The 25,617-nt window shown below is 45.8% G+C and overlaps 1 protein-coding gene across 3 annotated transcripts in view; it reads left to right on the top strand.

Annotated features, from left to right (window-relative positions):
• LOC115187930 (ankyrin repeat and IBR domain-containing protein 1) overlaps positions 1 to 25,617 on the top strand; it is a 57,698-nt gene that overhangs the window by 18,806 nt on the left and 13,275 nt on the right. For all 3 annotated transcript variants that reach the window (XM_029747001.1, XM_029746999.1, XM_029747000.1), the window contains exons 4-11: positions 2,913 to 3,089; positions 3,771 to 3,888; positions 10,300 to 10,508; positions 13,057 to 13,145; positions 13,701 to 13,845; positions 14,321 to 14,487; positions 18,018 to 18,106; positions 20,041 to 20,171. In XM_029747001.1, the coding sequence (XP_029602861.1) occupies positions 2,913 to 3,089; positions 3,771 to 3,888; positions 10,300 to 10,508; positions 13,057 to 13,145; positions 13,701 to 13,845; positions 14,321 to 14,487; positions 18,018 to 18,106; positions 20,041 to 20,171 (1,125 nt within the window). The remainder of the gene's footprint in view (positions 1 to 2,912; positions 3,090 to 3,770; positions 3,889 to 10,299; positions 10,509 to 13,056; positions 13,146 to 13,700; positions 13,846 to 14,320; positions 14,488 to 18,017; positions 18,107 to 20,040; positions 20,172 to 25,617) is intronic.

The raw sequence follows: 25,617 nt of genomic DNA, 5'->3' as shown, positions 1-25,617 counted from the left end.
AGCCCTACCCCTTAGACACTACATATAGCCCTACCCCTTAGACACTACATATAGCCCTACCCCTTAGACACTTCTGCTAGGCACTTCCCATAGCCCTTAGGCATTTCCCATAGCCCTACCCTGTAGGCATTTCCTATAGCCCTACCCTGTAGGCATTTCCCATAGCCCTACCCTGTAGGCATTTCCTATAGCCCTACCCTGTAGGCATTTCCTATAGCCCTACCCTGTAGGCATTTCCCATAGCCCTACCCTGTAGGCATTTCCCATAGCCCTACCCTGTAGGCATTTCCCATAGCCCTACCCTGTAGGCATTTCCCATAGCCCTACCCTGTAGGCATTTCCCATAGCCCTACCCTGTAGGCATTTCCCATAGCCCTACCCTGTAGGCATTTCCCATAGCCCTACCCTGTAGGCATTTCCCATAGCCCTACCCTGTAGGCATTTCCCATAGCCCTACCCTGTAGGCATTTCCCATAGCCCTACCCTGTAGGCATTTCCTATAGCCCTACCCTGTAGGCATTTCCCATAGCCCTACCCTGTAGGCATTTCCTATAGCCCTACCCTGTAGGCATTTCCTATAGCCCTACCCTGTAGGCACTTCCCATAGCCCTACCCTGTAGGCATTTCCTATAGCCCTACCCTGTAGGCACTTCCCATAGCCCTACCCTGTAGGCATTTCCCATAGCCCTACCCTGTAGGCATTTCCCATAGCCCTACCCTGTAGGCATTTCCCATAGCCCTACCCTGTAGGCATTTCCCATAGCCTTACCCCTGTAGGCACCACACCCGTAGACACTTTTCATAGCCTACCACATAGCCCTACCCCGTAGGCACTTCCCCCCCGTAGCCCTACCCCGTAGACACTTCCCCCCCGTAGCCCTACCCGTAGACACTTCTCCCCGTAGCCCTACCCCGTAGACACTTCTCCCGTAGACACTTCCCCCCTCGTAACCCTACCCGTAGACACTTCCCCCGTAGACACTTCCCCCCTGTAGCCCTACCCCGTAGACACTTCCCCCGTAACCCTACCCCGTAGACACTTCCCCCCTGTAGCCCTACCCCGTAGACACTTCCCCTCTTAGCTCTACCCCGTAGACACTTGTTCCCTAATGCCCCTTTCCCCTAAGCCAGGGCTCTCCATCCCTGTTCCAGGAGATCTACCCTCCTGTAGGTTTTCACTCCAACCTGATTTAAAAAAATAAACGGTTAATTATTAGAATCAGGTGCGCTAGATGAGGGTTGGAGTGAACCTATAGGATGGTAGTTCTCCAGGAAGAGGCTTGGACAGCCCTGTTCTAGACACCTCTGTAGGGTTGGAGTGAACCTATAGGATGGTAGTTCTCCAGGAAGAGGCTTGGACAGCCCTGTTCTAGACACCTCTGTAGGGTTGGAGTGAACCTATAGGAGGGTAGTTCTCCAGGAAGAGGCTTGGAGAGCCCTGTTCTAGACACCTCTGTAGGGTTGGAGTGAACCTATAGGATGGTAGTTCTCCAGGAAGACGTTCGGACAGCCCTGTTCTAGACACCTCTGTAGGGTTGGAGTGAACCTATAGGATGGTAGTTCTCCAGGAAGAGGCTTGGACAGCCCTGTTCTAGACACCTCTGTAGGGTTGGAGTGAACCTATAGGATGGTAGTTCTCCAGGAAGAGGCTTGGACAGCCCTGTTCTAGACACCTCTGTAGGGTTGGAGTGAACCTATAGGAGGGTAGTTCTCCAGGAAGAGGCTTGGAGAGCCCTGTTCTAGACACCTCTGTAGGGTTGGAGTGAACCTATAGGATGGTAGTTCTCCAGGAAGACGTTCGGACAGCCCTGTTCTAGACACCTCTGTAGGGTTGGAGTGAACCTATAGGATGGTAGTTCTCCAGGAAGAGGCTTGGACAGCCCTGTTCTAGACACCTCTGTAGGGTTGGAGTGAACCTATAGGATGGTAGTTCTCCAGGAAGAGGCTTGGAGAGCCCTGTTCTAGACACCTCTGTAGGGTTGGAGTGAACCTATAGGATGGTAGTTCTCCAGGAAGAGGCTTGGAGAGCCCTGTTCTAGACACCTCTGTAGGGTTGGAGTGAACCTATAGGAGGGTAGTTTTCCAGGAAGAGGCTTGGACAGCCCTGTTCTAGACACCTCTGTAGGGTTGGAGTGAACCTATAGGAGGGTAGTTCTCCAGGAAGAGGCTTGGACAGCCCTGTTCTAGACACCTCTGTAGGGTTGGAGTGAACCTATAGGAGGGTAGTTCTCCAGGAAGAGGCTTGGACAGCCCTGTTCTAGACACCTCTGTAGATCTGATCCAGATTTCACAACGACGAAAATCTGTCTTGTCGATTTTCCTCTAACATCTTATATACAGGTAACTGCCAAGATAAATGAGGGATACATAGTATATTGAAAAGCAGGTGCTTCCACACAGGTGTGGCTCCTGTGTTTAATGAAGCTATTAACATCCCACCATGCTTAGGGTCGGGTATAAAAATGCTGGGCAGGCCATTATTTTGTCTCCCATGGCTATGTCCCCATAGAATGACAATGCCCCGATCCAGAGGACAGTGGTCACTGAATGGTTTGGTGAGCATGAATACGATGTAAACCATATGCCGCGGTGGCCGTCTGTCACCAGATCTCAACCCAGTTTAACATTTATCTGAGACGGCGTTTTCCACCACCATCAACAAAACACCAAATGATGGAATTTATTGTGGAAGACTGGAGTGGCATCCCTCCAATAGAGTTCCAGACACTTGTAGAATCTATGCCAAGGTGCATTGAAGGTGTTCTGGAGGCTGGTGATGGCCCTTTATGTTGGGGTTTCCTTTATAACAGTGACTCTCCTCTCCCTCTAGTTCCTAGGTAAGAGAATCCCACCTGTTTGACTATTCTCTCTTTCCAATGAAGGCCATGTCTCTCTCTGTCCTCTCTCTCTAGATTCTAGTAAATAGGGAAGCGGACCTGTTTGCGGAGAATGAGGACCGTGAGACGCCGTGTGACTGTGCAGAGAAGCAGCACCACAAGGAGCTGGCCCTCAGCCTGGAGTCTCAGATGGTCTTCAGGGTGTCCCCAGAGGGCATAGAGGCAGAGTACACTGCTCTGGACCACAGAGAGGTAGGCTAGATACTAGATATCTCTACTGTAGAGAGATACTGTAGTTATCTCACCATGTCTTCAGTCTGGCCCCAGAGGGCATAGAGACAGAGTACACTGCTCTGGACCACAGAGAGATACCACTTTACCTTCAGAGGATTTCAGACCCAACCAAGGTCATCTTCAGTGCAACTTAGCAGAAGGTATTTTTCAATACAGGGGACTGTCTTTGACTGCAGTCCAATGTTGTTGTAGGAAATGAGCTGACCACTTGAACAGCCAGGCAGAACTGTCAGCTGCAGGGCTCTTGGCCAAACTACAGAAACATTATTAGTGTTGGAGTCCCATGCATGTGACTGTCCTGCTCTCTTTCTCGTCTCTCTCTCTCTCTCTGTCTCTGTCTGTGTGTCGCTCTCTGTCTCTCTCTTTGTCTGTCTCTCGTCTCTCTGTCTCCTTTCTGTGTCTCTCTGTGTCTCTCTGTGTCTCTCTGTCGCTCTCTGTCTCTGTCTGTTTCTCGTTTCTCTGTCTCTGTTTGTGTCTGTCTGTCTCTCTCTCGTCTCTCCTCTCTCTGTGTCTCTGTTTGTGTCTGTCTGTCTCTCTCTCTCTTGTCTCGTCTGTGTCTCTCTCTCGTCTCTCCTCTCTCTGTGTCTCTGTCTGTGTCTCTCTGTGTCTCTCTGTCTCTCGTTCTCTCTCTCCCTCCAGCTATACGAGGGTCTGAGGCCTCAGGAGCTACGTCGTCTGAAGGACATGCTGATAGTGGAGACGGCAGACATGCTGCAGACCCCCCTCTTTACTGCTGAGGCTCTGCTCAGAGCGCATGGTATGGACCACACACACACACACACACACACACACACACACACACACACACACACACACACACACACATACCTTTGGTTTTTACACTGCTGCTACTCGCTGTTTATGATCAATGCCTGGTCACTTTACAAATTACCTCAACTAACCGGTGCCCCCACACATTGACTCTGTACCGGTACCCCCTGTATATAGCCTCCACATTGACTCTGTACCGGTACCCCCTGTATATAGCCTCCACATTGACTCTGTACCGGTACCCCCTGTATATAGCCTCCACATTGACTCTGTACCGTAATACCCTGTATATAGCCTCCACATTGACTCTGTACCGGTACCCCCTGTATATAGCCTCCACATTGACTCTGTACCGGTACCCCCTGTATATAGCCTCCACATTGACTCTGTACCGGTACCCCCTGTATAGAGCCTCCACATTGACTCTGTACTGGTACCCCCTGTATATAGCCTCCACATTGACTCTGTACCGGTACCCCCTGTATATAGCCTCCACATTGACTCTGTACTGGTACCCCCTGTATATAGCCTCCACATTGACTCTGTACTGGTACCCCCTGTATATAGCCTCCACATTGACTCTGTACCGTAACACCCTGTATATAGCCTCCACATTGACTCTGTACCGTAATACCCTGTATATAGCCTCCACATTGACTCTGTACCGGTACCCCCCTGTATATAGCCTCCACATTGACTCTGTACCGTAATACCCTGTCTATAGCCTCCACATTGACTCTGTACCGGTACCACCTGTATATAGCCTCCACATTGACTCTGTACCGGTACCCCCTGTATATAGCCTCCACATTGACTCTGTACCGGTACCACCTGTATATAGCCTCCACATTGACTCTGTACCGGTACCCCCTGTATATAGCCTCCTCATTGACTCTGTACCGGTACCCCCTGTATATAGCCTCCACATTGCCTCTGTACCGGTACCCCCTGTATATAGCCTCCTCATTGACTCTGTACCGGTACCCCCTGTATATAGCCTCCTCATTGACTCTGTACCGTAACACCCTGTATATAGCCTCCTCATTGACTCGGTACCGGTACCCCCTGTATATAGCCTCCACATTGACTCTGTACCGGTACCCCCTGTATATAGCCTCCACATTGACTCTGTACCGGTACCCCCTGTATATAGCCTCCACATTGACTCTGTACCGGTACCCCCCTGTATATAGCCTCCACATTGACTCTGTACCGGTACCCCCTGTATATAGCCTCCTCATTGACTCTGTACCGTAACACCCTGTATATAGCCTCCTCATTGACTCTGTACCGGTACCCCCTGTATATAGCCTCCACATTGACTCGGTACCGGTACCCCCTGTATATAGCCTCCACATTGACTCGGTACCGGTACCCCCTGTATATAGCCTCCACATTGACTCGGTACCGGTACCCCCTGTATATAGCCTCCACATTGACTCTGTACCGGTACCCCTGTATATAGCCTCCACATTGACTCTGTACCGGTACCCCCTGTATAGAGCCTTGATTTTTTTAAACTTTAGTTTATTTAGTACATTTTTAATTAACTATTTTTCTTGAATTGCATTGTTGGTTAAGGGCTTGTAAGTAAGCATTTCACGATAAGGTCTACACCTGTTGTATTCAGCATTTCACTGTAAGGTCTACTACACCTGTTGTATTCAGCATTTCACTGTAAGGTCTACTATACCTGTTGTATTCAGCATTTCACGATAAGGTCTACACCTGTTGTATTCAGCATTTCTCTGTAAGGTCTACTACACCTGTTGTATTCAGCATTTCTCTGTAAGGTCTACTACACCTGTTGTATTCAGCATTTCACTGTGAGGTCTACTACACCTGTTGTATTCAGCATTTCACTGTAAGGTCTACTACACCTGTTGTATTCAGTATTTCTCTGTAAGGTCTACTACACCTGTTGTATTTAGCATTTCACTGTAAGGTCTACTACACCTGTTGTATTCGGCATTTCACTGTAAGGTCTACACCTGTTGTATTCAGCATTTCACTGTGAGGTCTACTACACCTGTTGTATTCAGTATTTCACTGTAAGGTCTACTACACCTGTTGTATTCAGCATTTCTCTGTAAGGTCTACTACACCTGTTGTATTCAGCATTTCACTGTAAGGTCTACTACACCTGTTGTATTCAGCATTTCACTGTAAGGTCTACTACACCTGTTGTATTCAGCATTTCACTGTGAGGTCTACTACACCTGTTGTGTTCAGCATTTCACTGTAAGGTCTACTACACCTGTTGTATTCAGCATTTCACTGTAAGGTCTACTACACCTGTTGTATTCAGCATTTCACTGTAAGGTCTACTACACCTGTTGTATTCAGCATTTCACTGTAAGGTCTACTACACCTGTTGTATTCAGCATTTCACTATAAGGTCTACCTACACCTGTTGTATTCAGCATTTCACTGTGAGGTCTACTACACCTGTTGTATTCAGTATTTCACTGTAAGGTCTACTACACCTGTTGTATTCAGTATTTCACTGTAAGGTCTACTACACCTGTTGTATTCAGCATTTCTCTGTAAGGTCTACTACACCTGTTGTATTCAGCATTTCTCTGTAAGGTCTACTACACCTGTTGTATTCAGCATTTCTCTGTAAGGTCTACTACACCTGTTGTATTCAGCATTTCACTGTAAGGTCTACTACACCTGTTGTATTCAGCATTTCACTGTAAGGTCTACTACACCTGTTGTATTCAGCATTTCACTATAAGGTCTACTACACCTGTTGTATTCAGCATTTCACTGTGAGGTCTACTACACCTGTTGTATTCAGCATTTCACTGTGAGGTCTACTACACCTGTTGTATTCAGCATTTCACTGTAAGGTCTACACCTGTTGTATTCAGCATTTCTCTAAGGTCTACTACACCTGTTGTATTCAGCATTTCACTGTAAGGTCTACTACACCTGTTGTATTCAGCATTTCACTGTAAGGTCTACTACACCTGTTGTATTCAGCATTTCACTGTAAGGTCTACTACACCTGTTGTATTCAGCATTTCTCTGTAAGGTCTACTACACCTGTTGTATTCAGCATTTCACTGTAAGGTCTACTACACCTGTTGTATTCAGTATTTCTCTGTAAGGTCTACTACACCTGTTGTATTCAGCATTTCACTGTAAGGTCTACTACACCTGTTGTATTCAGCGTTTCACTGTAAGGTCTACTACACCTGTTGTATTCAGCATTTCTCTGTAAGGTCTACTACACCTGTTGTATTCAGCATTTCACTGTAAGGTCTACTACACCTGTTGTATTCAGTATTTCACTGTGAGGTCTACTATACCTGTTGTATTCAGCATTTCACTGTAAGGTCTACTACACCTGTTGTATTCAGTATTTCTCTGTGAGGTCTACTACACCTGTTGTGTTCAGCATTTCACTGTAAGGTCTACTACACCTGTTGTATTCAGCATTTCACTGTAAGGTCTACTACACCTGTTGTATTCAGCATTTCTCTGTAAGGTCTACTACACCTGTTGTATTCAGCATTTCTCTGTAAGGTCTACTACACCTGTTGTATTCAGCATTTCACTGTAAGGTCTACACCTGTTGTATTCAGCATTTCACTGTGAGGTCTACTACACCTGTTGTATTCAGTATTTCACTGTAAGGTCTACTACACCTGTTGTATTCAGCATTTCTCTGTAAGGTCTACTACACCTGTTGTATTCAGCATTTCTCTGTAAGGTCTACTACACCTGTTGTATTCAGCATTTCTCTGTAAGGTCTACTACACCTGTTGTATTCAGCATTTCACTGTAAGGTCTACTACACCTGTTGTATTCAGTATTTCTCTGTGAGGTCTACTACACCTGTTGTGTTCAGCATTTCACTGTAAGGTCTACTACACCTGTTGTATTCAGCATTTCACTGTAAGGTCTACTACACCTGTTGTATTCGGTGCATCTGACAAATAAGATTTGATTTGACTTTACTTCACTGTTATAATAGAAAAACCTACTAGTACCTAGTACCTACTGATCTAGATCCTTAACTCTGGAGGATCCTCTAGTACCTACTGATCTAGATCCTTAACTCTGGAGGATCCTGTAGTACCTGCTGATCTAGATCCTTAACTCTGGAGGATCCTCTAGTACCTACTGATCTAGATCCTTAACTCTGGAGGATCCTCTAGTACCTACTGATCTAGATCCTTAACTCTGGAGGATCCTCTAGTACCTGCTGATCTAGATCCTTAACTCTGGAGGATCCTCTAGTACCTGCTGATCTAGATCCTTAACTCTGGAGGATCCTCTAGTACCTACTGATCTAGATCCTTAACTCTGGAGGATCCTCTAGTACCTACTGATCTAGATCCTTAACTCTGGAGGATCCTCTAGTACCTGCTGATCTAGATCCTTAACTCTGGAGGATCCTCTAGTACCTACTGATCTAGATCCTTAACTCTGGAGGATCCTCTAGTACCTGCTGATCTAGATCCTTAACTCTGGAGGATCCTCTAGTACCTACTGATCTAGATCCTTAACTCTGGAGGATCCTGTAGTACCTACTGATCTAGATCCTTAACTCTGGAGGATCCTGTAGTACCTACTGATCTAGATCCTTAACTCTGGAGGATCCTCTATTACCTACTGATCTAGATCCTTAACTCTGGAGGATCCTCTATTATCTACTGATCTAGATCCTTAACTCTGGAGGATCCTCTAGTACCTACTGATCTAGATCCTTAACTCTGGAGGATCCTCTAGTACCTACTGATCTAGATCCTTAACTCTGGAGGATCCTCTAGTACCTACTGATCTAGATCCTTAACTCTGGAGGATCCTCTAGTACCTACTGATCTAGATCCTTAACTCTGGAGGATCCTCTAGTACCTGCTGATCTAGATCCTTAACTCTGGAGGATCCTGTAGTACCTACTGATCTAGATCCTTAACTCTGGAGGATCCTGTAGTACCTACTGATCTAGATCCTTAACTCTGGAGGATCCTCTAGTACCTACTGATCTAGATCCTTAACTCTGGAGGATCCTCTAGTACCTGCTGATCTAGATCCTTAACTCTGGAGGATCCTCTAGTACCTGCTGATCTAGATCCTTAACTCTGGAGGATCCTGTAGTACCTACTGATCTAGATCCTTAACTCTGGAGGATCCTGTAGTACCTACTGATCTAGATCCTTAACTCTGGAGGATCCTCTAGTACCTACTGATCTAGATCCTTAACTCTGGAGGATCCTCTAGTACCTGCTGATCTAGATCCTTAACTCTGGAGGATCCTGTAGTACCTACTGATCTAGATCCTTAACTCTGGAGGATCCTGTAGTACCTGCTGATCTAGATCCTTAACTCTGGAGGATCCTCTAGTACCTACTAATCTAGATAAATCCTTAACTCTGGAGGATCCTATACAAATAGAGGACTGAGAGAAGCTTATATTTTGGGGGGACGGAGAGAAGCCCGTACGGATAGGGGACTGGGAGAAGCCCGTACGGATAGGGGACTGGGAGAAGCCCGTACGGATAGGGGACTGGGAGAAGCCCGTATGGATAGGGGACTGGGAGAAGCCCGTACGGATAGGGGACTGGGAGAAGCCCGTACGGATAGGGGACTGGGAGAAGCCCGTACGGATAGGGGACTGAGAGAAGCCCGTACGGATAGGGGACTGGGAGAAGCCCGTACGGATAGGGGACTGAGAGAAGCCCATACGGATAGGGGACTGGGAGAAGCCCGTTCGGATAGGGGACGGGGGGAGAAGCCCGTACGGATAGGGGACGGGGGGAGAAGCACGGACGGATAGGGGACTGAGAGAAGCCCGTACGGATAGGGGACTGAGAGAAGCCCGTACGGATAGGGGACTGAGAGAAGCCCATACGGATAGGGGACTGAGAGAAGCCCGTACGGATAGGGGACTGGGAGAAGCCCGTACGGATAGGGGACTGAGAGAAGCCCATACGGATAGGGGACTGGGAGAAGCCCGTTCGGATAGGGGACGGGGGGAGAAGCCCGTACGGATAGGGGACTGAGAGAAGCCCATACGGATAGGGGACTGGGAGAAGCCCGTTCGGATAGGGGACGGGGGGAGAAGCCCGTACGGATAGGGGACTGAGAGAAGCCCGTACGGATAGGGGACTGAGAGAAGCAGAATCTTTCCTCATTCTCTCCAGGTACCTTAGTTTGAAGAGAGAGAGAGAGAGAGAGAGAGAGAGTTTTTTTTTCCCCCTGTGCAGACAAAAGACTGGTGTAAATGATTACTTTGCACTAATTTGCAGGTGCTGACCAGATTGTCTCTCTCCTGCTGTAGACTGGGACAGAGAGAACCTGCTGGAGGATGTAGTGGAGAGTACAGCCTTCAGACTGTAAAGGTTATTTACCTAACTAGTGTTTTCTATCTCTCCTGCTGTAGACTGGGACAGAGAGAACCTGCTGGAGGCCTGGATGTCTAATGCTCAGGAATGCTGCCAGCGGTCTGGGGTCCACATGCCCAGTGCTCCTCCTAGTGGGTACAACGCCTGGGACACCCTGCCCTCCCCTCGTACCCCCAGGACCACCCGTACCTCCATCACCTCCCCTGACGAGATCAGCCTCACCCCCGGGGACGACGGTAGAACACTGGTGAGAGCAGGGAACATCGAGAGAGGAGGAGACGCATACAGGGAAACACAACACAACTATAATATAATGTGTTGGTCACATACACGTGTTTAGCAGATGTTATTGGGGTTGTAGCGAAATGCTTGTGTTTCTAGCTCCGACAGTGCAGTAATATCTAACAATTAATATCGAACAGTTTCACCACATATACCCAAAATACACGTAAATGTCTAAGTGGGAAATCGATTAAGAATATATATACATAAGTCAGAGCACACACACACACACACACACACACACACACACACACACACACACACACACACTGGTGCTTATAGATTCATCTAATCAAAGACTGGGGGCATCGCAATAGTGTAGAGTTTCATGTGTCAGAGACAAGGAAAGGAAGCCATGAGTCAGTATTGAGATTTACTCCCAGTTTCCTACAGAGTCTCTAGTGCTTATTGGGTTGTGTCATGGATCTACCAGACAAATATGATTTGGAGAAAATCACATATCATCTCTGACAGGAAAATGAACTAATAACAATTTATCTCAGACTTTATCAGCAAATCAACTCAGCGGGGGAGTAAACCAGTGAACAGCTCGGCCAGTCCTGAACCTGACTGTTAGGTTATACTGTGTTGTATTGTTCCAGTCCTGAACCTGACTGTTAGGTTATACTGTGTTGTATTGTTCCAGTCCTGAACCTGACTGTTAGGTTATACTGTGTTGTATTGTTCCAGTCCTGAACCTGACTGTTAGGTTATACTGTGTTGTATTGTTCCAGTCCTGAACCTAACTGTTAGGTTATACTGTGTTGTATTGTTCCAGTCCTGAACCTAACTGTTAGGTTATACTGTGTTGTATTGTTCCAGTCCTGAACCTGACTGTTAGGTTATACTGTGTTGTATTGTTCCAGTCCTGAACCTAACTGTTAGGTTATACTGTGTTGTATTGTTCCAGTCCTGAACCTGACTGTTAGGTTATACTGTGTTGTATTGTTTCAGTCCTGAACCTGACTGTTAGGTTATACTGTGTTGTATTGTTCCAGTCCTGAACCTAACTGTTAGGTTATACTGTGTTGTATTGTTCCAGTCCTGAACCTAACTGTTAGGTTATACTGTGTTGTATTGTTCCAGTCCTGAACCTGACTGTTAGGTTATACTGTGTTGTATTGTTCCAGTCCTGAACCTAACTGTTAGGTTATACTGTGTTGTATTGTTCCAGTCCTGAACCTGACTGTTAGGTTATACTGTGTTGTATTGTTTCAGTCCTGAACCTGACTGTTAGGTTATACTGTGTTGTATTGTTCCAGTCCTGAACCTAACTGTTAGGTTATACTGTGTTGTATTGTTCCAGTCCTGAACCTGACTGTTAGGTTATACTGTGTTGTATTGTTCCAGTCCTGAACCTAACTGTTAGGTTATACTGTGTTGTATTGTTCCAGTCCTGAACCTAACTGTTAGGTTATACTGTGTTGTATTGTTCCAGTCCTGAACCTGACTGTTAGGTTATACTGTGTTGTATTGTTTCAGTCCTGAACCTGACTGTTAGGTTATACTGTGTTGTATTGTTCCAGTCCTGAACCTAACTGTTAGGTTATACTGTGTTGTATTGTTCCAGTCCTGAACCTAACTGTTAGGTTATACTGTGTTGTATTGTTCCAGTCCTGAACCTGACTGTTAGGTTATACTGTGTTGTATTGTTCCAGTGAATAGCTAGACCAGTCCTGAACCTAACTGTTAGGTTACACTGTGTTGTATTGTTCCAGTCCTGAACCTAACTGTTAGGCTACATACTTTGTTGATTGACCAATTCTCTGCTCAAGGGTCCTTTCTGAAGGTTTTAGTAGATGGGATTACAAGCTTCTCTTTCAGAGATCAATACAGTCATTGTTGAATTCCAGTGGGTGCCTCACAGTCCATTGTCCTCTTCAGACTCTACAACAAGGCAGCAGTGTGTGGAGTAGAGTGGGCCTGGGCAATGCATTGTATTTTAATGGGATAGACATTTTGTCAAAAGACATGATGACGTTTTTCTTGGTTGTTCTCCACCATCACAGATAGTCAAGTCTAAAATGTGTATTGGTTAAGAAAGAACTTCCTGTTCACTGTAACACTGTAGCCAGATACTCAAACTTATCCAAGTAGGATATTTGTGTTTTCAATTTTAATTTGTACTAAACAGAATCTATAATATTGCCTGTCATTCTGTCAGTCTTGTGTTTTCTCTTCTCCTGATGCTCTGACAATCTAAGCAGCTATTTCATTTGTGTTAGTTTTGTAATATATTTTGCTGTAAAGAGACTTTGTAATTCCTGTCAAAATATGTGTTTCCTGTCATTCCTCCGTCCTGTGTTGTTCTCCCTGCGCCTTTTTTGAAAAACAGTTCATAAAGATTGTTGAACAGTTTTTAGATTGTCAAAACATATCTAAGCAGCTATTAAGCCCATGTGAGCTGGGCATCCTTGAAGATGAATGGCACTATATTAATACAATCAATCAATCAATCAATCAATCGATCTGTAAGCATTTACATTGTGTTCTTCTCCCTGTCTCTCTGACAGTGTGGTATCTGCATGTGCCCCCTCTCTATCTTCGAGGAACCAGTTGACATGTCATGTGGTCACGAGTTCTGCCGAGCCTGCTGGGAAGGGTGAGCTTATTCCTTCCATAAAACAATGGCTGCGGCCCAACTGGCACCTTCTATTCCCTACGTAGTGCACTACATGGGGAATAGGGTGCCATTTGGGATGTAGATTGTTTATCTATTTTTTTTCTACTGCATCATTGATTGTATGTTGTTTTACTCCATGTGTAACTCTGTGTTTTTGTATGTTGTCGAACTGCTTTGCTTTATCTTGGCCAGGTCGCAATTGTAAATGAGAACTTGTTCTCAACTTGCCTACCTGGTTAAATAAAGGTGAAATAAATAAAATAAATAAAAAATCTCTGGGGTTTCTTCATTGATTTTAACTTAGTTGTTTTTTCTAGGACTAAGTGTGATTAATAGGGGGAAGATAAACCACTAGTAGGATACTTAACTTTAAGTGTCTGTCTGTCTGTCTGTCTGTCTGTCTGTCTGTCTGTCTGTCTGTCTGTCTGTCTGTCTGTCTGTCTGTCTGTCTCTCTGTCTCTCTGTCTCTCTGTGTGTCTGTATCTCTCTGTCTCTCTGTGTGTCTGTATCTCTCTGTCTCTCTGTGTGTGTCAGGTTTCTGAATCTGAAGATCCAGGAGGGGGAGGCTCACAACATCGTCTGCCCGGCGCACGACTGCTTCCATCTGGTTCCTGTGGAGGTCATAGAGAGTGTCGTCTCCAGAGAGATGGACAAGCGCTACCTGCAGTTCGACATCAAGGTACACACACACACACACACACACACACACACACACACACACACACACAGGGGTACACAAGCTACACCTGCAGGCAGGCAAACTGAAAAGAAAGGAAATTATTTATTTAACTTTGAAGGAGGAGAGAAGACATCTACTGCTGTCCCTGACCCTGTCCCAGTACATAGTACACACAGTCTCTGACCCTAACAGCAGGTGGCTAACAGCAGCAGGCGGCTAACAGCCGCAGGTGGCGCTGGCCCTAACAGCAGGCGGCGCTGGCCCTAACAGCAGGCGGCGCTGGCCCTAACAGCAGGCGGCGCTGGCCCTAACAGCAGGCGGCGCTGTAATGAACCCGTAGTCCTAAGTGGCACAGATGTTACAGTTTAGAAATGTTTCAACTATGTTGCAAAACACTGCTCTCTCTCCCTCAGTTCTGTAGCTAAATATTGATACTGTATTCATGTGTTTTTTTTTTAATGTATTTCCTCCCCAGGCGTTTGTGGAGAACAACCCAGCTATCCGCTGGTGTCCCAAGGCGGGGTGTGAGCGGGCGGTGCGTCTCTCATCTCAGGGTCCAGGTAGCAGCTCCTCGGACCCTTTCAGTCTACCTCTCCTCAGAGCGCCTGCTGTGGACTGTGGCAAGGGACACGTCTTCTGTTGGTTAGTTCTACTCTGATCTTCATACATCAGATTATAAAGGCTTTATAGAGAATTCATATAGGCTTCATAAGCGCTACATGCCTAGTTAAATAAAGATTAAATCAATAAAAAATACATAGACTGTGGCAAGGGACACCGTTTCCCTGGTCAGTACTGCTGCTCTGTGTTCCATAGGGGTCATTATATGTGATGCACTTGGAACAACAGCTTATAAAGGCTTTATAGAGCATTGATAAGCACTACATACGTAGATCAGGGACTATCGACTGTGGCAGGGCACACGTCTTCTGCTGCTGTTGTTTGGTCCACAGGGACCATTACATGTGTTAAAAAGGTGAACTAACAGCAGCTTATAAAGGCTTTATAGGCCACTGCATAGGTGCTTCACAGATCATTCATAAGCATTACATGTGCCGTGCGACATTACACATCTCTTTTGTCAGCTGTTCTTTGTCAATAGGGTGAACACACAGATACCGGCCTAAATATACATTTGTAAATTTGCATTTTAAAATGCAAAGAATGTCTCTGCTGTCAGACTTCTATTTTCATGTAGGCTATGGTGCCCTGCAATATTCACTAACGTACTTAGCAGAAGTTATTTAACCACTTTAGTTCTTCTCTTGCTGTTAATGTTAACTCACCTGTTTCTCCTCAGAGAATAGGATTAGAATATACATGTGTACATTAGCGGTGTGAACATTTAAAACCTTTAAATGAAATTGGGATCGTTCATGGTAAGAAAAATCCCTAACAGAAAAATGCTTTTTTCTTTTTGGTTCACCACAAAATGTAAATCCCAGCTGGCTGGTCTGCTCTGTCTCTTTGCTCACGATGCCAGTGTGTGTTCAGTCTGTTGCGTGTAGAATATCCTAGCATATTAATTGATGACTGGCCCTGCTTTACTGAGTGTGCAAAGCTGTCATCAAGGCAAAGGGTGGCTTACTTTGAAGAATCTACTATATATAATATACACTTTTTTAGCTTACTACATGATTCCATATGTGTTATTTCATCATTTTGGTGTCTTTACTATTATTCTACAATGTAGAAAATAGTAAAAAATAAAGAAAAACCCTTGAATGAGTAGATGTGTCCTAACGTTTGACTGGTTCTGTTGGTATGTACGGCAGGACCAAATCGGAGACATCGGTAGGAGCAGGTCCATGTAATGCGTTGTAGGTTAGCAGTAAAACCTTTATCAGCTACTAGCCTTAACAAGACAGTATCAAAAATACATAGGATTGTTTTTATTCTCCATCATTCAGGTTGTAAAAGTAGGCTGATCAGGCAGCAGTGAGGGCTCTTGGATACTGCACGGTACTGTCTTTCCAAGCTAGTCGGAAGACTTCAAATTTGGTGGAGCGCCATTTCCGTTCCAATTTTCTGGAAGCTTGCTTCAGGACTCTGGTATATTCTGCATACAAGGCAGCTAGTTTCTTTGCGAGGTTAAGTTTAGATCCTCGGTTAGGTGATTGACTGATTTTTGTACTCCGACGTCCTTGGGTAGGTGGAGGGAGTCTGGAAGGGCATCTAGGAATTCTCAGACAATCTTTGGGTTGTCTGAGAATTTATAGTCTGGCTTTCGATAATCCTTGGTTGGGGTCTAAGTGAATTATTTTGTTGCAAATGTAATAAGATGGTTGTCTGATAGTCCAGGATTAAGCTGAATCAACTGGGGTTTGATTGAAAATCTACAGGAGGGTAGCACTCCAGGACCAGGGTTGGAGAGCCCTGTCCTATCAGATATCTTAGCAACATGTTTATCTAGTCAGCCAGCTAGCATAGTAGCTAATAACGCCACAGATGAAAGGGTTAGTTATCATAGTCTTTGATAGTAGCTAATAACGCCACAGATGAAAGGGTTAGTTATCATAGTCTTTGATAGTAGCTAATAACGCCACAGATGAAAGGGTTAGTTATCATAGTCTTTGATAGTAGCTAATAACGCCACAGATGAAAGGGTTAGTTATCATAGTCTTTGATAGTAGCTAATAATGCCACAGATGAAAGGGTTAGTTATCATAGTCTTTGATAGTAGCTAATAACGCCACAGATGAAAGGGTTAGTTATCATAGTCTTTGATAGTAGCTAATAACGCCACAGATGAAAGGGTTAGTTATCATAGTCTTTGATAGTAGCTAATATAGCTAGTTAGATAACATCAACGGGACTGTAGTGGTGTTAATTGGGGCCTGTTCATTGCATTTAAAAAATTATATATTCAGGTAACTGCCGAAGTAAAAGAAACCCCAACATAAAGTGTTTTAATGGGGCGTTGGGCCATCACCAGCCTCCAGAACACCTTCAATGCACCTTGGCATAGATTCTACAAGTGTCTGGAACTCTATTGGAGGGATGCCACTCCAGTCTTCCACAATAAATTCCATCATTTGGTTGATGGTGGTGGAAAACGCCGTCTCAGGTGCCGCTTCAGAATCTCCCATAAGTGTTCAATTGGCTTGAGATCTGGTGACACACACACACACACACACACACACACACACACACACACACACTGAGATCTCTTCTAGCCATGGTAGACAAAATAATGGGCAACTGGGCATTTTTATACCTGACCCTAAACATGATGTGGAAGCACCTGCTTTCAATATACTCTCTCTCCCTCATTTACTAAAGTGTTTCCTTTCTTTTGGCAGTTACATGTATATATTTATTCTTGTTATTTTTCTAAATGTTTCATATTTCAAGTTATTACACATTTCATGATTTAGAATGTCAGATGACTTCATACAATTTGACATTTAGATGGGTCAGGTACATTCAAGGTCAAGGACGTTTCTACATTGTTCAAAGGCAGTGCTTCTCAATCTTGGTCCAGGGGACCCAACGGGGCGCACACCCCCCCCCCCGCCCCGCCCCGCCCCCGCACACCTCCAGCCCCGCCCCCGCACACCCTCAGCCCCGCCCCCGCACAACCCCGCCCCGCCCCCACACACCCCCAGCCCCGCACACCCCCAGACCCGCCCCCACACACCCCCACCCCGCCCCCACACACCCTCAGCCCCGCCTGCCCACACACACCCCCAGCCCCGCCCCCACACACACCCACCCCGCCCCCACACACCCTCAGCCCCGCCTGCCCCCACACACCCCCAGCCCCGCCCCCACACACCCCCAGCCCCAATGAGAGGTTCGATATAGACCTAGGGATCTCACAGTGTTTTGATTCTGTATTCTATCCTGTCTAGTCATTAGATTATATGAGTGGTATGAGCAGTAAGACATCTCTTACAATCTTGTTAGAACACAGAGATGTTTTGATTCTGCATTCTAATGTCTACTCCTTTCATGTCTGTGGTAGTCTGAGTAATGCTTAGGATGTGTTCCCAGACAGAACATAAACAGACAGTATGATGTGTCTGGAGGGTAAAGTCGTCTGTCTTTCTGTCTTTCTGTCTTTCTGTCTTTCTGTCTTTCTGTCTGTCTGTCTGTCTGTCTGTCTGTCTGTCTGTCTGTCTGTCTGTCTGTCTGTCTGTCTGTCTGTCTGTCTGTCTGTCTCTCTCCAGGGAGTGCCAGGGAGAAGCCCATGAACCATGCGACTGCCAGACATGGAAGATGTGGCTGGCTGAAGTTACTGAGATGAGACCCCAAGAATGTAAGCATCTCTACTATTGATGGATTCGTTTTCTAAAGGAAATCCCAGTGGACTTCTTCATCTGTTGTTGTTGTTGTTGTTGTGCATCTCTTGCTCTTTTACCTCAGTAGACTGTTGATACCTCTTCACATACTAAATATGGCTTCTGTCCTTCATTACACATTACAACAATGTCCTTTGACAGAAGCAGAAATGTGGAATCAGTCACAGACGCTCTATTTATGAAAGCCGTTCAGTCACCCAAACAGCTTCCTACTGAGGGAGCCACAACCCCAAAATGTTTGTTTCCTGTGTGATGATATGGACACGTTGTCTTTTAGAAATCAAATAATCCCAAAACTAATTCAGCTGTATCAAGTCAGTGCTGCTAGGCTTGATATCTACCATCCATTGATGGACCGTTCAACTTCATGGACTCAAATGTCACCCTATTCTCTTTATAGTGCACTACTTTTGACTTGAGCCCTATATAGGGAATAGGATGCAATTTGGGACTCAGCCCTGCTCACATCACCACTTCAGATGCTAGCGACAGGCAACACCAGGTTTCAGATGCTAGCGACAGGCAACACCAGGTTTCAGATGCTAGCTACGGACAACACCAGGTTTCAGATGCTAGCTACAGGCAACACCAGGTTTCAGATGCTAGCTACAGGCAACACTAGGTTTCAGATGCTAGCTACAGGCAACACCAGGTTTCAGATGCTAGCTACAGACAACACTAGGTTTCAGATGCTAGCTACAGGCAACACCAGGTTTCAGATGCTAGCTACAGGCAACACCAGGTTTCAGATGCTAGCTACAGGCAACACTAGGTTTCAGATGCTAGCGACAGGCAACACTAGGTTTCAGATGCTAGCTACAGGCAACACCAGGTTTCAGATGCTAGCTACGGACAACACCAGGTTTCAGATGCTAGCGACAGGCAACACCAGGTTTCAGATGCTAGCTACGGACAACACTAGGTTTCAGATGCTAGCTACAGGCAACACCAGGTTTCAGATGCTAGCTACGGACAACACCAGGTTTCAGATGCTAGCGACAGGCAACACCAGGTTTCAGATGCTAGCTACGGACAACACCAGGTTTCAGATGCTAGCGACAGGCAACACCAGGTTTCAGATGCTAGCTACGGGCAACACTAGGTTTCAGATGCTAGCTACAGGCAACACCAGGTTTCAGATGCTAGCTACGGGCAACACCAGGTTTCAGATGCTAGCTACGGGCAACACCAGGTTTCAGATGCTAGCTACAGGCAACACCAGGTTTCAGATGCTAGCTACAGGCAACACCAGGTTTCAGATGCTAGCTACGGACAACACTAGGTTTCAGATGCTAGCTACAGGCAACACCAGGTTTCAGATGCTAGCTACAGGCAACACCAGGTTTCAGATGCTAGCTACGGACAACACCAGGTTTCAGATGCTAGCTACAGGCAACACTAGGTTTCAGATGCTAGCTACAGGCAACACCAGGTTTCAGGCAGGAATAAAAGGTGTTATTGTTGTGCTTTGAAACCAGTTTCCCTGGGTGCTTTTGTTCAGGCTTTAAAAGCTGTCACGGTTCCATTCTGTTCAGTCAGTGATTTTTCTCAAAAGTTACCCTATTCCCTACATAAGGCTCTGGTCAAAAGTAGTATACTATGTGCCCTATGTACCCTGGTCAAAAGTAGTGTACTATATAGGGAATAGGGTGCCAATTAGGATGCTACCAGAGAATAAAGACGCAGTGTTTCAATAGCAGCGATTACCGTCAGGTTGAATGGGCTATTAGAGAGGAAAAAACACACACACACACACACACACACACACACACACACACACACACACACACTAGGTTGTAGGAACACTACCACTTTTCCCCCTCTCTGAATGCTGAGCTGTGGAATGAGTCGTGTCCAGTTATCGGTCTGTTGTGTTGTTTTCCATGGGAAGTGGCTGGTGTGAGTGAAGCCTATGAAGATGCAGCCAACTGCTTGTGGTTACTGTCAAACGCCAAACCCTGCGCCAACTGCAAGTCCCCTATTCAGAAGAACGAAGGCTGCAACCACATGCAGTGTGCTAAGGTAGGTAGGCCACAGTGTCTTGGATTGAGTACCAAATGGCACCCTACTCCCTATATATAGTGCACTACTTTTGACCTGAGTCTATGGGGCCCTAGTCAGAAGTAGTGCACTAAATAGGGAATAGGGAGCCGGTTGGGAGGATATCTATCTGAGGAATGTTATAATTAAGCAATAAGGCCTGAGGGGGTGTGGTATATTGCCAATATACCACGGCTAAGGGCTGTTCTTATGTACGACACAACGCAGAGTGCCTGGACACAGCCCTTACCTGTGGTATATTGGCCATATATCACAAACCTCCGAGGTGCCTTATTGCTATTATAAACTGGTTACCAACTTAATTAGAGGTAGTAAAAATAAATGTTTTGTCATACCCGTGGCATACGGTCTGATATACAACGACTGTCAGCCAATCAGCATTCAGTGCTGGAACCACCCAGTTTATAATGTTAGATACGCCAGGGAATGTATTTGAGGACCTAGAGTTATCTGGGAAATGTTGTCAGGGGAAAGTAGGGCAACTCTGACGGTGTGGCGCTCTGACGGTGCGGCGCTCTGACGGTGTAGGCGCTCTGACGGTGCGGCGCTCTGACGGTGTAGGCGCTCTAAGGGTCTAATCGCATTAACCCTTTGAAACTCGGATCTCTCTTTTATATACAGTGGCTTTCTGAAAGTATTCAGACCCCTTGACTTCTTCCACATTTTTGTTACGTTACAGCCTTATTCTAAAATTGATTATATTCATTTTTTTCCCTCGTCAATCTACACGCAATACCCCATAATGACCTAGCAATTAAACAAGATTCTTCCTAGAGCTGGCCGCCCGGCCAAACTGAGTAATCGTGGGAGAAGGGCCTTGGTCAGGGAGGTGACCAAGAACCCAGTTATCACTCTGACAGAGCTCCAGAGTTCCTCTATGGAGATGGGAGAACCTTCCAGAAGGACAACCATCTCGGCAGCACTCCACCAATCAGGCCTTTATGGTAGAGTGGCCAGACGGACGAAACTCCTCAGTTAAAGGTACATGACGGCCCGCTTGGAGTTTGCCAAAAGGCACCTAAAGGACTCTCAGACCATGAGATACAAGATTCTCTGGTCTGATGAAACCAAGATTACTCTTTGCCCTGAATGCTAAGCATCACGTCTAGAGGAAACCTGGCACCATCCCTACATTAAAGCGTGGTGGTAGAATTATGCTGTGGGTATGTTTTACAGCGGCAGGGACTGGGAGACTAGTCAGGATCGAGGGAAAGCTGAACGGAGCAAAGTACAAAGAGATCCTTGATGAAGGAGCGCTCAGGACCTCAGACTGGGTCGAAGGTTCACCTTCCAACAGGACAACGACCCTAAGCACACAGCCAAGACAACGCAGGAGTGGCTTTGGGACAAGTCTCTGAATGTCCTTGAGTGGTCCAGCCAGAGCCTGGACTTGAACCCGATCTAACATTTATGGAGACACTTGAATATAGCTGTGCAGTGACGCTCCCAATCCAACCTGACAGAGCTTGAGAGGATCTGCAGAGAAGAATGGGTGAAACTCCCCAAATACAGGTGTGCCAAGCTTGTAGCGCCATACCCAAGAAGACTTGAGGCTGTAATCGCTGCCAAAAGGTGCTTCAACAAAGTACTGAGTAAAGGGTCTGAATAGTTACGTAAATGTGATATTTGATATTATGTGATTATTATTTGAACTACATTTGCAAAAAGAATTTGACCTGTTTTTGCTTTGTCATTATGAGGTATATTGTATGTAGATTGACAAGTGAAAAAAAAAACAATTTAATTAATTTTATAATAAGGCTGTAACGTAACATAATGTGGAAGAAGTCAAGAGGTCTGAATACTTTCTGAATGTACTGCACCTTCAGAATGTATTCATACCCCTTGACTTATTCCACATTTTGTTGTATTACAGGCTGAATTCAAAATTGATTAAATATGTTTTTCTCAACCCCTCTACACACAATACCCCTTAATGACAAAGTGAAAACATGTTTTTAGAAATGTTTGCAAATTGATTGCAAATGAAATATTTAAATTTGATATTTCTGTAAGTATTCATGCCCCTGAGTCACATATTAGAATCTCCTTTGGCAGTTATTACAGCTGTGAGGCTTTCTGGGTAAGTCTCTAAGACCTTTACACACCTTGATTGTACAATATTTGCACATTATTCTTTTAAAAAAATTCTTCAAGCTCTGTCAAGTTGGTTGTTAATCATTGCTAGACAGCCATTTTCAAGTCTTGCCATAGATATTCAAGCTGATTTTTAAGTCAAAACTGTGACTAGGCTACTCCAACAGCCAATTAAAACATGTCTCACGTTCTCACATTCTACACAACCAGAAACGAGAGAGGAGATCTGTCACTAGGCCTAAATCACATCCACCAGGGCTGCTCTGCTGTAGCTGAACGAGATGAATGGTTATGTTGAGAGTAGAGAGACACGGGCCTTGGGGACTGTCGTCAGCTATGTACTAGCCTGAGGGCTGTAGTGACAGGTCTGTTGTACTACATGATGTTGTAGGGCTGTAGTGACAGGTCTGTTGTACTACATGATGTTGTAGGGCTGTAGTGACAGGTCTGTTGTACTACATGATGTTGTAGGGCTGTAGTGACAGGTCTGTTGTACTACATGATGTTGTAGGGCTGTAGTGACAGGTCTGTTGTACTACATGATGTTGTAGGGCTGTAGTGACAGGTCTGTTGTACTACATGATGTTGTAGGGCTGTAGTGACAGGTCTGTTGTACTACATGATGTTGTAGGGCTGTAGTGACAGGTCTGTTGTACTACATGATGTTGTAGGGTTGTAGTGACAGGCCAGGGGGACTACATGATGTTGTAGGGCTGTAGTGACAGGCCTGTTGTACTACATGATGTTGTAGGGCTGTAGTGACAGGTCTGTTGTACTACATGATGTTGTAGGGCTGTAGTGACAGGTCTGTTGTACTACATGATGTTGTAGGGCTGTAGTGACAGGCCTGTTGTACTACATGATGTTGTAGGGCTGTAGTGACAGGTCTGTTGTACTACATGATGTTGTAGGGCTGTAGTGACAGGTCTGTTGTACTACATGATGTTGTAGGGCTGTAGTGACAGGCCTGTTGTACTACATGATGTTGTAGGGCTGTAGTGACAGGTCTGTTGTACTACATGATGTTGTAGGGCTGTAGTGACAGGTCTGTTGTACTACATGATGTTGTAGGGCTGTAGTGACAGGTCTGTTGTACTACATGATGTTGTAGGGCTGTAGTGACAGGCCTGTTGTACTACATGATGTTGTAGGGCTGTAGTGACAGGTCTGTTGTACTACATGATGTTGTAGGGCTGTAGTGACAGGTCTGTTGTACTACATGATGTTGTAGGGCTGTAGTGACAGGCCTGTTGTACTACATGATGTTGTAGGGCTGTAGTGACAGGCCTGTTGTACTACATGATGTTGTAGGGCTGTAGTGACAGGCCTGTTGTACTACATGATGTTGTAGGGCTGTAGTGACAGGTCTGTTGTACTACATGATGTTGTAGGGCTGTAGTGACAGGTCTGTTGTACTACATGATGTTGTAGGGCTGTAGTGACAGGCCTGTTGTACTACATGATGTTGTAGGGCTGTAGTGACAGGCCTGTTGTACTACATGATGTTGTAGGGCTGTAGTGACAGGCCTGTTGTACTACATGATGTTGTAGGGCTGTAGTGACAGGCCTGTTGTACTACATGATGTTGTAGTTCTCTATCTCTCTCTGTCTCTCTCTGTCTCTCTCTCTCTCTCTCTCTCTCTCTCTCTCTCTCTCTGTTTCTCTCTCTCTCTTCTCTCTGTTTCTCTCTCTCTCTCTCTCTCTCTGTTTCTCTCTCTCTCTCTCTCTCTGTTTCTCTCTCTCTCTTCTCTCTCTGTTTCTCTCTCTCTTCTCTCTGTTTCTCTCTCTCTCTGTTACTCTCTCTCTTCTCTCTCTGTTTCTCTCTCTCTCTCTCTCTCTCTCTCTGTCAGTCACTATATACTATAGATTATCTTGAGTGTCGTCCAAGTCCTGTCTCCTCAGGACAACAGCGGTTTCAGCAGTTGGCTTTGTGTTTCACTTTCCTTTTTACATTGTCACCACACCAGACAGCAAAGCAGTGTTTCTAGTGGGAATGACCGAGGGCTGAATAGGACTGGAAATCATGTTGAAAGGTAGTAGTGTTTGGTGGTTTTAACTCTTGTCGAACATTTCCCCCAGATGGATAGATCTGTATGCAGTGTGTAAACGGATGGAGTGTCTCCCTGGTGACAGATCAAAAGAACACATAGAGGACCATTGATTAGTTTTAAGCCACAGGGGAAAACTCTTGTTCAGTCCGCGTTCCAGCAACCTCTGAGCTTCAGGCCAGCTATCTTTGGCCGGCTCCCTTATGGGTCCCAGGCTTTAGAGGTTAGGGCCTTGCTATTTCCTGCTACTGACTGACTACCTTTAGCCATGCTAGAGGTTAGGGCCTTGCTATTTCCTGCTACTGACTGACTACCTTTAGCCATGCCAGAGGTTAGGGCCTTGGTATTTCCTGCTACTGACTGACTACCTTTAGCCATGCCAGAGGTTAGGGCCTTGGTATTTCCTGCTACTGACTGACTACCTTTAGCCATGCCAGAGGTTAGGGCCTTGCTATTTCCTGCTACTGACTGACTACCTTTAGCCATGCCAGAGGTTAGGGCCTTGCTATTTCCTGCTACTGACTGACTACCTTTAGCCATGCCAGAGGTTAGGGCCTTTGTATTTCCTGCTACTGTCTGACTACCTTTAGCCATGCCAGAGGTTAGGGCCTTTGTATTTCCTGCTACCGACTGACTACCTTTAGCCATGCCAGAGGTTAGGGCCTTGGTATTTCCTGCTACTGACTGACTACCTTTAGCCATGCCAGAGGTTAGGGCCTTTGTATTTCCTGCTACCGACTGACTACCTTTAGCCATGCCAGAAGTTAGGGCCTTGGTATTTCCTGCTACTGACTGACTACCTTTAGCCATGCCAGAGGTTAGGGCCTTGCTATTTCCTGCTACCGACTGACTACCTTTAGCCATGCCAGAAGTTAGGGCCTTGGTATTTCCTGCTACTGACTGACTACCTTTAGCCATGCCAGAAGTTAGGGCCTTGGTATTTCCTGCTACTGTCTGACTACCTTTAGCCATGCCAGAGGTTAGGGCCTTGCTATTTCCTGCTACTGACTGACTACCTTTAGCCATGCCAGAAGTTAGGGCCTTGCTATTTCCTGCTACTGACTGACTACCTTTAGCCATGCCAGAAGTTAGGGCCTTGGTATTTCCTGCTACTGTCTGACTACCTTTAGCCATGCCAGAGGTTAGGGCCTTGCTATTTCCTGCTACTGACTGACTACCTTTAGCCATGCCAGAAGTTAGGGCCTTGCTATTTCCTGCTACTGACTGACTACCTTTAGCCATGCCAGAGGTTAGGGCCTTGG

Source organism: Salmo trutta, unplaced genomic scaffold (genome assembly GCF_901001165.1).
Source record: "Salmo trutta unplaced genomic scaffold, fSalTru1.1, whole genome shotgun sequence".
Taxonomy (NCBI): Eukaryota; Metazoa; Chordata; class Actinopteri; order Salmoniformes; family Salmonidae; genus Salmo; species Salmo trutta.
The sequence above is the reverse complement of the archived record's forward strand: the minus strand, read 5'-3'. Positions and strand labels throughout refer to the sequence as shown.